At 36.7% G+C, this 12,031-nt stretch overlaps 1 protein-coding gene across 3 annotated transcripts in view; it reads right to left on the reverse strand.

Moving 5' to 3' along the window:
• Positions 1-246: 246 nt before the first annotated feature.
• Positions 247-12,031, reverse strand: part of ZBTB10 (zinc finger and BTB domain containing 10) — a 51,416-nt gene continuing 39,631 nt past the window's right edge. For all 3 annotated transcript variants that reach the window (XM_012663208.1, XM_012663207.1, XM_012663206.1), the window contains 4 exons: positions 6,620-6,718; positions 2,041-2,217; positions 1,656-1,828; positions 247-1,386 (listed from right to left, as the gene is read on the reverse strand). In XM_012663208.1, coding sequence (XP_012518662.1) covers positions 1,081-1,386; positions 1,656-1,828; positions 2,041-2,217; positions 6,620-6,718 — 755 coding nt within the window. In that variant the 3' untranslated portion in view covers positions 247-1,080. The remainder of the gene's footprint in view (positions 1,387-1,655; positions 1,829-2,040; positions 2,218-6,619; positions 6,719-12,031) is intronic.

The raw sequence follows: 12,031 nt of genomic DNA on the forward strand, positions 1-12,031 counted from the left end.
GTGTTAATTTTAATGATAAAAGGGCACAGGGATAAAAACCTGATATTTCACTTCTATTGCATAACACAAACTAACCAAACTGGACATGGGGGATAAATTATAAAACAAATCATTTTACTTATTATTTCTATGACTTTTCTTTCGATTAGGTCTTTCAAATAGGACTGAGGTATAGTACACTGGCAAAAATAAAAAGAGGCAAACAAGAATAATGCCAAAGTAACAGATACCCAAAACCAAATACCATGTCAGAAAACATTATATATAACCATTTATCAGATTAGAGCAGCAAGAGAAAGTTACTTCTAAATCATAATCAGTTTAGTGGTATTTGCCAACTTCACCACGGTAACTCTGCAACATCATTCTTCATTTGTGTAGTAAAATTCATGTCAAAAAGGAAAGGGGAGATGGGGGAAGTCAGTTAGTTCATTCCAATAAATTATCTCTCCAGTTCTTACAAACATGCCCATCAGCACAAAATTGAGAAATACCTAAGACTAGAAGAGACTTGGTTTAAGTTATGAAGCAAATTAAAATGGAAAAATACAAGAAAATAGAACCAATGGGGTTGAAAAAGCCCCTCACTGAAAATCTGTATTAAAAAAAATAAAATTAATAAAAATAAAAATAGAAACAAAACTCTACTAGTACAAACTAGCCTGAGTGGTTTGATGGACAGAGTGATTGGGTCAACTGTCACTGTACTTCCATAAATGGATTTTCTTCATTCATGTTAAAGTAGCACATGAATGTAAGCTCTATAAGGACAGGTAATATATTTTCATAGGACCCAAATAGTTACTGTATATCCTATAAATAAAAAATATTTTACTTTGATAACTGACTGAATATGTGGGGACTCCATGTAATCCAACCACATGGTTGTTTGCTGTACAGTCCTGTGCAAATATAAAAAAAAGGTTTTTTTTGCTATAAGGCTTTGACCCTACAGTTTTCACAGCAACATAACTACCATCCAGCATGTACCATATTTTGCAAGCCTTCAAGTTCAACAATCCAAATTGTCGAGTCATAGTATGTCCTAATGCAGCATTCTTGAGGAGTATAGTAGGTCAGTTAATCATCTAGAGACATACAAACATCTCCCGATTCATCCCATCGAGATGGATCATTCTGATCTTCTCCATCATCAACCAGCTCTTCATCAGCTTCTCCTACTTCATTCTCCTCATACTCTTCATCCCGAGGGAATTCTGTTTCTTGTCCCTGATCTACACCTTCTTGCCCTCCTGGCTGTGATTTATCTGCACAGTCTACACAAACACCATAGCGTCGAGATCCATGTCTTATTCCAACACTGGCTGCTAACATGAAGATCTTCTTACACACCATACATTTGTATTTTTTATCCTTTTTATGCACCTGATTGAAAGGGGGAAACATTCAATAAGGATAGTATAGAAAATAGAATGCATTTGAACCACTCAAATTGAACCATATATTTAATAATAATGAGTGGATATACCATTGCTTTTCTGTATGAAATTCAGTTCATTCACATTCTTTGCTTAAAGCAATTTATTTAGTAATCAACTTTCCTTAAATTTGTAATTAACTGTTAAAATCCCTTTAATCTTCACTGGCATACATATAGTTTATCTCAAAGATCAACTGTATTTAAAGTTACTTACCAGGGAATGTCTTTTTACATGTTCTCTTCGAGTAAACAGCTTTCCACAAATATCACAGCTAAATGACCTCACTCCAGTATGAATGAGCAAGTGCCTTTTTAGTGTTCGTCTGTATTTGGCTACATAGCTACAATGAGGGCATTTTAACTTGTTCATGATTAGAGATGATTCACCTGTGAGAATTAAAAAAGAAAAAAAGCAGAAAGTACTTACTACACATTAAACAGAAAACTTGCTATCAAAACAACTTCCATCTCTATCCCTGGAAACAGTAATTGACATAGGGCTGCTACTACTTGATTTTTTTAAACTCAGAATATGGAAGCTTTTAATTGTTAAAAAAGTATTTGATAATTCTGTATTTGTTCAGTTGACTAATACTTGCCATTTTCCCAAGTTTCTTGTTTTGGCCAAGATTCCGGCAATAATCCATACTTGAAATCGTTTGAAGCACCTGGTATCAATCCATACTTGAAGTCATTTGAAGTACCTGGTATCAACCCATACTTGAAATCACTTGAAGGGCCAGGCATCAAACCATACTTGAAATCATGTGAAGTACCTAACAAAAAGTGATTTGAAGTAATGGTAATAAAGCTCTCTCTTATTAGTGTCAGAAAATAGAAAATATATTTATATCTTATGAGCATAACAGAACATCTTAAAAGCTAGTGAACTCTACATTTCAGTCTAAAGTTGTCTCCATACCTTATATTCACAATTTTAAAAATTCAAATTTAAAATACATTCAATATAGGAAAAAATACAATTAAAAAACCCCCATGAATATTATTTAATTGTGGGAAGGCCATGAGAATTACCCTTTTAAATGTTGGGTTTCAAACATATTCAAAACATAACTCTTTGTGGTTGCTATTTCTAACTATTCTATCACTTGAGATTCTATCACTTTGAAGCCCAACTGTCAAATGGGATATTCTCCTTATTGTATCCAAAAGTCACATCCTTTTAAGAGTAATAAGTATAGAAAAATGGACTAAATCAGGTGGTTACGGTAGGAGGACTGCTTGAGCCCAGGAGTTTGAGGTTATAGTGAGCTATGATCATGCCAATGAGCTCTAATGTGGGCAGAGTGAGACCCTGTCTCTAAGAAAAAAATGAACTAAAGTTCTATTACTAGACTTGTTTTGGACATATTAGGGCAAGAGTAACTGAATACTCTTGAGGTTCATTGAAACTTCTCTTTCTACTAACTCCATTCTTACACAAAACAAAGTCCAGAAGGTAGAAGTCAAAATAGAATAACAGATGTGCTTAAGGATCTTCAGATTAGCAAGGAGAGGCATTATCTCCTCTGGATTTAATTCCACTTTGACGTTGTAAGTAATTCCCCAGACCAGGAATCTTCTGACAATAGGAATATATCCAGCATCCTCCACAGCTATCGCCACCCTGATCCAATCAACTATCAACTCTAGTCCCTGGATTGTTTTTGGTGGCCACCAACTTGTCTCCTGGTTCTTAAGTGCTGCTTTCCTAGAGTCTGTTCTTAGTACAGCAATCACGGATTCTTTTAAAAAGACTAACTCAGAGGCAGGTCATCACTCTGCTCATAAAGCAGCAAGGGCCACCCATCTCACTCACAGTAAAAGACAAAGACTTCCAATATCCTACAAAGCCTTACCTGGTGGAACCCTTGCTTCTAGTCCATACTGACCTCTGTGATAAGCAGGCTCCCAATTCAAGGCATCTATGCTTTCCACTGCCTGAATCATTTCTTTCAGGATGTATGTATGGTTTACTTGTGCAGCAAATAATTTATTTTACTCCCATGGACACCATGGTTTTAATAAAAAAATGCTTATTATCAAAATGGATTTCCTAAGAATTCATTTTCCCAGATTTAGCAGACATGTTGTTCCACTTAAAAATTAAGAGAACTTAAGATTTCCTCTTTGGTGAAAGTATTAATACCCCATTGAAGTTAAAAAGTCTCTAAAGTGCTTTAAAACTGCACATCATTACTCTTAATGTAAACTGTTTTGTAATTTAAAATACATCCATTTTTTAGTGTCGAGAAAGCCCTCTGAACCCATAACTATATATAATTTAACTATAACGCATTACTGTTTGGGGCAAAGTTTTCAGAATCCTAAGTGAGACAAAATTTCTGTGTGTGTGGGATGGAGACTAGGATGGGGATGGTAGCCCTGTGGAGGTGAATCTACTTTTAGTTTCACATTTTTTTTTAAGACAAGGTCTCACTCTGCTGCCTGGGCTAGAGTACAGTGGTGTCATCATAGTTCACTGCAACCTCAAACTCCTGGGCTCCAGCGATCCTCCTGACTCAGCCTCCCGAATAACTGGGACTTCAGGTGCATGCCACCATGCCCAGCTGATTTGTCTATTTTTTGTGGAGAAATCTTGCTCTTGTGCTCAGGCTGGTCTAGAACTCCTGATCTCGGTCCTCCCAGTTTGGCCTCCCAGAGTGCTAGGATTACAGGTGTGAGCCACTGCACCTGGCTCTTTGTATTTCTAATGTCTAAAATATATGCCCTCCAATTGTTTGCTGAATAAGTATATCTAGCAAATGCTAATGTATATCTGATACTTTTGACTTGTTCAAAATACTTGAAAAACTAATGTCATAAAACATGTTAGATGTGCTAATATATTCAGTTAAACATTATTCACTCTATATAAAAATAAGGAGATAGAGAAATACCCCTAAAACAGTTTATGAACTGATGATCGAAGATTCAGAATTAGAGATTTTCTTTGTATTTGATATTCTATGTTTCCCTAGATAGCTTATAGTAAAGATATAATAAAATGCATCCACAGTGACAAGCAAGAAACACTATCTGGAATACAAAATGATAATTCAAATTAAGAAAGCCTTCCATGGGTTATCACAACTTACTAACATTATTAGTGTCACTGAAGTTGGTATACAACTCCCCTACTGTTAAATTTGCCTGGCAAATAAATAAATAAAGCAAGCAAGCCAGCGAGCAAGCTTTCCCCTGAATTTCTTGCATTTCTCCTAATTCTTAGAATTAGCAGAGATTACTCATACAAATTACAAAAGCGGCCTGAATAAAGTTATTGTCATTGTAATGCAATACACTTAAGTATCATTAAGGATCTACTTCAAATTGTGCTTACTGTTCAATAATATCCTTCTGGGTACACTGTTCCATAACAGCAAACTAAGGAAAAAATGTAAGTTTTTGACCTCAAAGTCATATGACAAAGGCTGATCTCAGCTGCAAAAATACTAATGGATCAAAATGTATCCTTTGAGGGAAATGACTCTAAATCAAAGGCTTACTCTTCTGAGAATGAAATGAATGATATGGATCATTCTCCACTGAAAAAGTGTGTATGTGCCCATATTTAACATTCTGTATATAAATTCACACAGCCCCTATTAAACCCATTCTTGCACCAGATTTCTAAACAAAGTGCAATAAAATTCTCTTGCACTGTTAGTGATTTTCTGTAAAAGCAAAATATCTCCAAAATCCAACACATCTGACCCACAAACTGCTAATTTCAAATTTTTTTAGTGACTTCTTTTCAATAGTCAGGGGTAACCACTTTAAGGCAGCTTCCACAGAACTGTGGCTTAAGTGTGGTCAGTGCACACTATATTCACAAGTCCCAGCTGCTTTGTGTGAGGAGTGCCCCTAGTGGTCCCCCACACCATCAACTTTGAAAAGAACTGCAAAGCTACATTGAAAGAACCAAAAAACATCCATATCCCTTTATCTATCTTCAACAAATGTTAGTTTTGCCCATTTTCTCGCTATGTATACACATTTTTATGCACTATTTGAAAATCTGCACACTTATCAACTTCAAGACTAAATATAGCCCATGTCTTCTAGAGCCCACATAACCACAGCACATTCAAGAAATTTAAAATTGGTTGAATAACACATACTACATATTCAAATTTCCAGCCATTCCCAAAATGCCCCCTTGAATCATTTTTGACCTACTAATACCCATGCTGCACTTCAGTTTATCTACTTGGTCCTTTTAATCTAATGGTTCCCTCGCTTGTCTTTAATGACATTAACATTTTAGAATTTGGAGCACCTGTCACGTAACTGGATTTATGTAGATCTGATTTTTCCTCCATGATGAGAATCAGGCTAAATATTTTCAAAAATACTACATAGGTGATGTGTGCTGGCTAGTGTATCACATCAGCTGGCACTTAATTTCAGTTTGATTATTGACGATACGAAGTTTAATCAATTGGTTATGATAATGTTCCTCAGATCTCTTTAATTATAAAGATACTATTTCCCGTTTGTAACTGGAAATAACCTGTGGGATGATACTGAGTCCATGTGGATATGCTATTCCTTTTACCCAATCATAGCGAGACAAGCCCATTAACACTGGCTTAATATCCACTGATGATCTTACATCCTGTGGGGGGTTAAAAATAGGTATTTTTCCAATTCTTTCGTTCTTCTACTACTTTGACATTCTTCTGTAAAGAAACCTTTCTCCCTTTTACTCATAACATACTTATGGATTCATTCTTTGTATGTATCAAGCTTCCCCCAAAATACAGCTAATATTACATAGAACTGATCAACGTGTTCTATAGCCATCAACAACCACACCATTATTTTGCAAAGCTAATTAAAATACATTTGTCAACCATTCTAATAATTACCATTCCGTATCTATTTACCAGCAGGAAGCCTTAAGCTCTATTAACTTAATTACCTTTGATATTTAACAGTTTTAAAACTCTAAATAAATGACTCCTTCAAACATACAAAACCAAAAATATCTATCAATTCACATTTACCAAGTTTCCAAAGTCATCATAAACATACCGACCATAGATTCAAAGTATTTACAGACAATACTCTCCCTTAAGGGAGAGAAACTATAGTATGCCGCAGTAAACATGTAACACATCTCAATAGTCAAATCTCTTAGATGTACTCTTGCTAAAATCATACTGTACGTACCAGCATCACCTCCGTCTTGATTAGAGCCAGCTTCAGCCAATAAATTTGCATTCACATTCCTATCACCATCAGGCCCTGAGAGTAGAGCACCATCCAAATCTGAAAAGGAGACAGAATGATTTATTTACAAACCATACCACAGCTACCACCCAAAACACTAATCTTCCTGGAATTGCTTCTTATACAGATTAAATAAAAAGGATTATCTGTAAATACTGAATCATCTATGTGCTCAACACCACAAGGCACAAGAGGTGGTTTTCAACTCCAAGAATGAGTACGCATGGAAAACACTAAGTACGATGTACTGATCAGGAATGAGTTGTAGAGCAACGGTGATTTAAGTGCCAATCCTAGTGCTGTTACTGGCTGTGTGACCATGTGCCTTAGTTTCCTCATTTACATCCATCTACATCATAGATTTAATGTAGTAATCTAACTAGATAATGCAAGCCAACTATTACAATTATGGTGCCTGACACCTAAATGATACCTGCTACTACCAATGCATAAGTATAAGATGTATAAAACAGATTGATGTTTTTGTATTGGTTGAGAAGTGGAGAAGACCAACTAAAGCTAAAACAGTAAGGGAAGACCTTGGAAGAGGCAATTCTTAAGAGCTAATCTTGAAATATGGAACAGATGTGGAGAGGCTAATCAGATGAGTGCTTTGGGTTTCAACCTGTAAGTTTCCTATAAATCTGTTCCATCCCACTGCCTTAATTCAGGTACTCATCACTATTCTCCTGGATTAGTGAACTAGTGAATGGTTTCCTGGTCTCCTGGTTTCTAATACGGTGTTCACACCTCTATTCATTTCCCACAGTGTTGCCAGAGAGATCTTCCGAAAACAAAAATCTCTGTTCAAAATGTTCAATAGTTCACCACAGCTTTTAGGATAAACTTTGAGCTCTAGTTTAAAAGGTCCTAATATTTAGGTCTCATTCTGCTTAGTATCATCTCACTAGTAATGTCGCAAACCCCCCTATACTCTCTCAAATGGCTTCAGTCTTGAAAGACTACCAACCTATGTATTTATTTGAGATAGAGTCTCGCTCTGTTGCCCGGACTAGAGTGCCACTGGTGTCCGCCTAGTTCACAGTAACCTCAAACTCCTGGGCTCAAACAATCCTCCTGCCTCAGACTCCCAAAGGAGCTCGGACTACAGGTGCATGCCACCATGCCTGGCTAATTTTTTCTATTTTTAGTAGAGATGGAGTCTCACTCTCACGCAGGCCGGTCTCCAATTCCTGACCCCGAGTGATCCTCCCGCCTTGGCCTCCCAGGGTGCTTCGGAAGACATTTTTAAAATGTCATTGATGAACTATCTTCCCTCTATCTCCCATTCAAGACTTATCATTGGTATTACCATCCTTCACTCCAAAAACCCAAGATTAAAAACAAAACCCCTTTTTATGTAAGTACTTATTCAAAAATATTTACAATGGGCAAATAAATTGTGGTATATTCATACAATGGAATACTAAACACCAGTGGTTCTAGTGTGCAGTTATAAAGTCCAAAATCAATAAACAAAGCTGGTACCTAAATACTGACAGGCCAGTAGGACTGCACAATTGTATGATGATTGAAAGAATAGTATAAAATGACAGTCAGTAAGCATATAGGTCATACAGACCCCATAGTCCATGGTAAGAATTTTGGCCTTCATTTTAAAGAGGATAGAAGGATTTTAAACAGAGATTTCATTTGACTTATTAAAATTATCCCTGATGTTATATGAATGAATTAAAGAACAGCAAGAAGAGATGTAAGCAGTGGTCCCCCACCTTTTTGGTACGAGGGACTGGTTTCGTGGAAGACAATTTTTCCACGGACTGAAGGTGGGGGGCTGGGGTGTCGTGGGTTGGGGGAAGTGGTGTGGAGCTCAGGTGGTGATGCTCGGCCCATTTCTTAACAGGTTACAGACCAGTACTGGGCCTTGGCCCAGGGGTTGGAGACTGCAGATGTACAGAGATCAGTTAGGAAGCTATTTTAGCAATCCAGGTGAGGGCTGAGGCAGCCTTGATTTAGTTGATGGTAGTGGCAAAGGAAGAAAAGTGGGTAAATTTGAGAAAGTTTGTGGGAGTAGAAAGTGATAGGATTTGGTAGCACACTGAATATTAGTGGGGAGGGGCTATTAGTATAGGGTAGGAACAAGTGAAGTTTCTACCCTATACTAATGGCAGCTAGGGAACCCTAGAGGAGGACCAGCTATGGGGGGAATAGGAAGTTTCATTATAAACAATGACATACCTAAGAGAGAAGTATCATATGTTTGGGGTGGGGATGGTAGGTTAAAAGGGTAAAGCTCAGGTCTGCCTGGGATCAAATTCCAGCCCTGCCACTTTCCAGCTGTGAAGCAGGTTATTTTGCTTCTCTAATGCGGTGGTTCACAAAATGCAGTTCCTCCGTACCAGTATCATCAGGGAACTTTCTAGAAATGAAAATTCTCATGCCCCAACCCAGATCTACTGAGTCAGATACTTTGGAGGTAGGGCCCAGCAATCTGCACTTTTAACAAGCTCCCTGGGTGATTCTAATACTTATTCAATGTTGAGGACTGTTTTACTATAAAAATGGTGGGAAAAGTTTAAAAATCAAATGAGAAATGTGAAATGCTTAGCTCTGTCCTTGGTATATAGTAAGTACTCAAAATATTTACCTAAACATGATTTTTTTAATTTAAGCTTCCCAGTGGAGAAATTTAGTACCAAGGTGTTTGAGCTGGAAATAAAAATGTTGAGTTGTCAGAATATAGATGGTAAATAAAACCAGTGGAGTAAAAGACAAAACCATAAGGAAAGACTCTGACCAAGTATATTGAAGAATCCCAGCATTTAATTAGTTATAAAAGATTTTTAAGGAAAAGGTAGTATGCTTTTTCAATTCTGACTAGGATTCAAGATAAAGACTGAAAACGTACATCGCTTTCATTTTATTCCACAGGCACCTATGAAGTCACTGGTAGTCTTATTGAGAGTGATATTGGTGAGCTGTGGTCGGGCAAGCAGAAAAGAGTAAAAGTGGCCTGTGTTGTGAATAGAAGATGACCAATTAAGAAAAAATATAGACAATATTTTGGGAAATGTGGCTCTAAAATTGCTTCTTTTTAGAAGGTAAAAGTAACAAACATTTAAATGCTGACAGGAAGGAGTCACTAAGAATGGAAGAAGTTAAAGATATTGAAGATATACCAGCACAAAGAGAAGGAATTATCAATTGTGTAGGATTCCTAAGGAGTCTGGAATCCAGGAGCACAGGTTGGGTACTTAAGAGACAGCAGAGACAATCTGTGTATATAAGAAGATTAAAGCCAGAAACTTAAGGACATTCTAGGCTGTTAGCTTTTACTTTCTCTGTAAAGTAGAATTAGAAGAATGTAAGGTTATTACCTAGAACAAACCTGTTCTAAGTCAGGAGAATAACCAAGTAGTTTATGAGGAAGGAACAGTATACAGACTCCTTTGCCCATTCTCTGAGAGCAGGGATCCTGTTTGTTTTCCCAATATTTATCACAATGCATGGTAAATAAAAGGCTTTAAAAATATTAAATGTTGACAGAAATACTGTGCCCTTTGCAACCTGTATTACTGAACAAGGTTTAGTTTTAATTAACAGTTATCTGAAGAATAATTTCTCCGTGTTTTAGTCTACAATTAAACTAAAACATATAAACTAAAAATATTTAACTGAAATTTGGTGGCTTTGTTTTCCTTAGAAAAATTAAATGTATTTCAATAATCACAAAATGACATTTAAATCATTATTCAATTTTACTAGTTTTCTTTAAAAAATTCATTACTCTGGGCCGGGCGCGGTGGCTCACGCCTGTAATCCTAGCTCTCTGGGAGGCCGAGGCCGACGGATTGTTTGGGCTCAGGAGTTTGAGACCAGCCCGAGCAAGAGCGAGAGCCCGTCTCTACTAAAAATAGAAAGAAATTAATCGAACTAAAAATATATAGAAAAAATTAGCCGGGCATGGTGGCACATGCCTGTAGTCCCAGCTACTCGGGAGGCTGAGGCAGGAGGATCGCTGGAGCCCAGGAGTTTGAGGTTGCTGTGAGCTAGGCTGACGCCATGGCACTCTAGCCCGGGCAACACAGTGAGACTCTGTCTCAAAAAAAAATTCATTACTCTGAAATGTAGTCTGTTCAAAAGATATTTCTTACTACAATTCTGATTTGTAAAATACAGGTTTCTATTTATGTAATATTCTATAGTGATTTATTGAAGAAAGCACTTTCCTCAGCTACTTCTTAATAGAGGTATTTCCTACCTCCTACCCTTTCTTTTGCAAAGCACCAACTGATTGGTTCTTGATATCAAAAATTTCAGCATAGGTGTGCTCTCCCAGGTTGACAATAAGCTTTCATCAATAGTATGCTTAACTTAGGAAGTGACAGATCATATAACTGCTGTACGTTATCCAAAATCAGCCAAACCATCTAGCAATTCATCATTAGTTATATAGATGTGAGTGAGACAAAAGCCAGGCAATCAACCAGGCATTCACTTCAGGAATTAATTTTGCTTCATTAGCAAGAATAATAACAACTCTTGGTCATCTTTTTCTCTAAACTATAGGATTACAAAATAAACTTTAATATACTTGCTTTTGTAATATTCAAGACCTTCCTATGGAAACCTTTCACTTGGTTTAAACATAGCAAAAAGGGGCTAAGATGTCTTTGTAAACAGCAAGGGACCTTTCTGAAGACCTATTAAAACATTAGTTTCACAAGATGACAGCTATTTTTCTGATTGGTAAGCAGATACATATCTGGTATGGAATATTCAAATGACCAGAGCTAAAGAATAAGCCACATAACGATTTCTTCTATTTTTACAAATGCTCTTCCCCAGTGAACAACAGCAGCCTCCCAAAACAAAAATAGATTTTATGCATCTAGCAGTAAGTCCTATCATATATTATCTCATTTAAGTTTCACTACATACCTATGTAATAGTAAGAATATTCTTATCCTTAACTTTATCAGTGAAGAAACTAAGGCTGGGCAAGGTTAAATAAAACAAGGTAGTGGCAGAGGTCTGTGCTGTTTTATTAACTGTATTATACTGCCTCCCATTAATGTATTTAGAGTAACAAGCCTCGGGGCCTAGCACATAGCAGGCAATCAAAAAACGGCACAATCTGCAATACTGGGAACGTGAGTGCAGAAGCATACTTAAACTTATTTTGCAAGTGATACCTGATATGCTTCTTTTGAAAATGAACAAAAATGAACCTTAACTCCACTTGGTGCTGAACAATCATTCATTTCATTACCTTCCCTTTATTTAATTAATAAAACTACCTCCAAAATCTTAAGAGTACCAAGGTATTAGCTATCATTGCTCTTTTTTTTTTCCTGTTGTACAACTGATTGTGACAATAAGATCATTTAA

The sequence above is a fragment of the Propithecus coquereli genome, unplaced genomic scaffold, assembly GCF_000956105.1.
Source record: "Propithecus coquereli isolate 6110/MARCELLA unplaced genomic scaffold, Pcoq_1.0 Scaffold8, whole genome shotgun sequence".
NCBI lineage: Eukaryota > Metazoa > Chordata > Mammalia > Primates > Indriidae > Propithecus > Propithecus coquereli.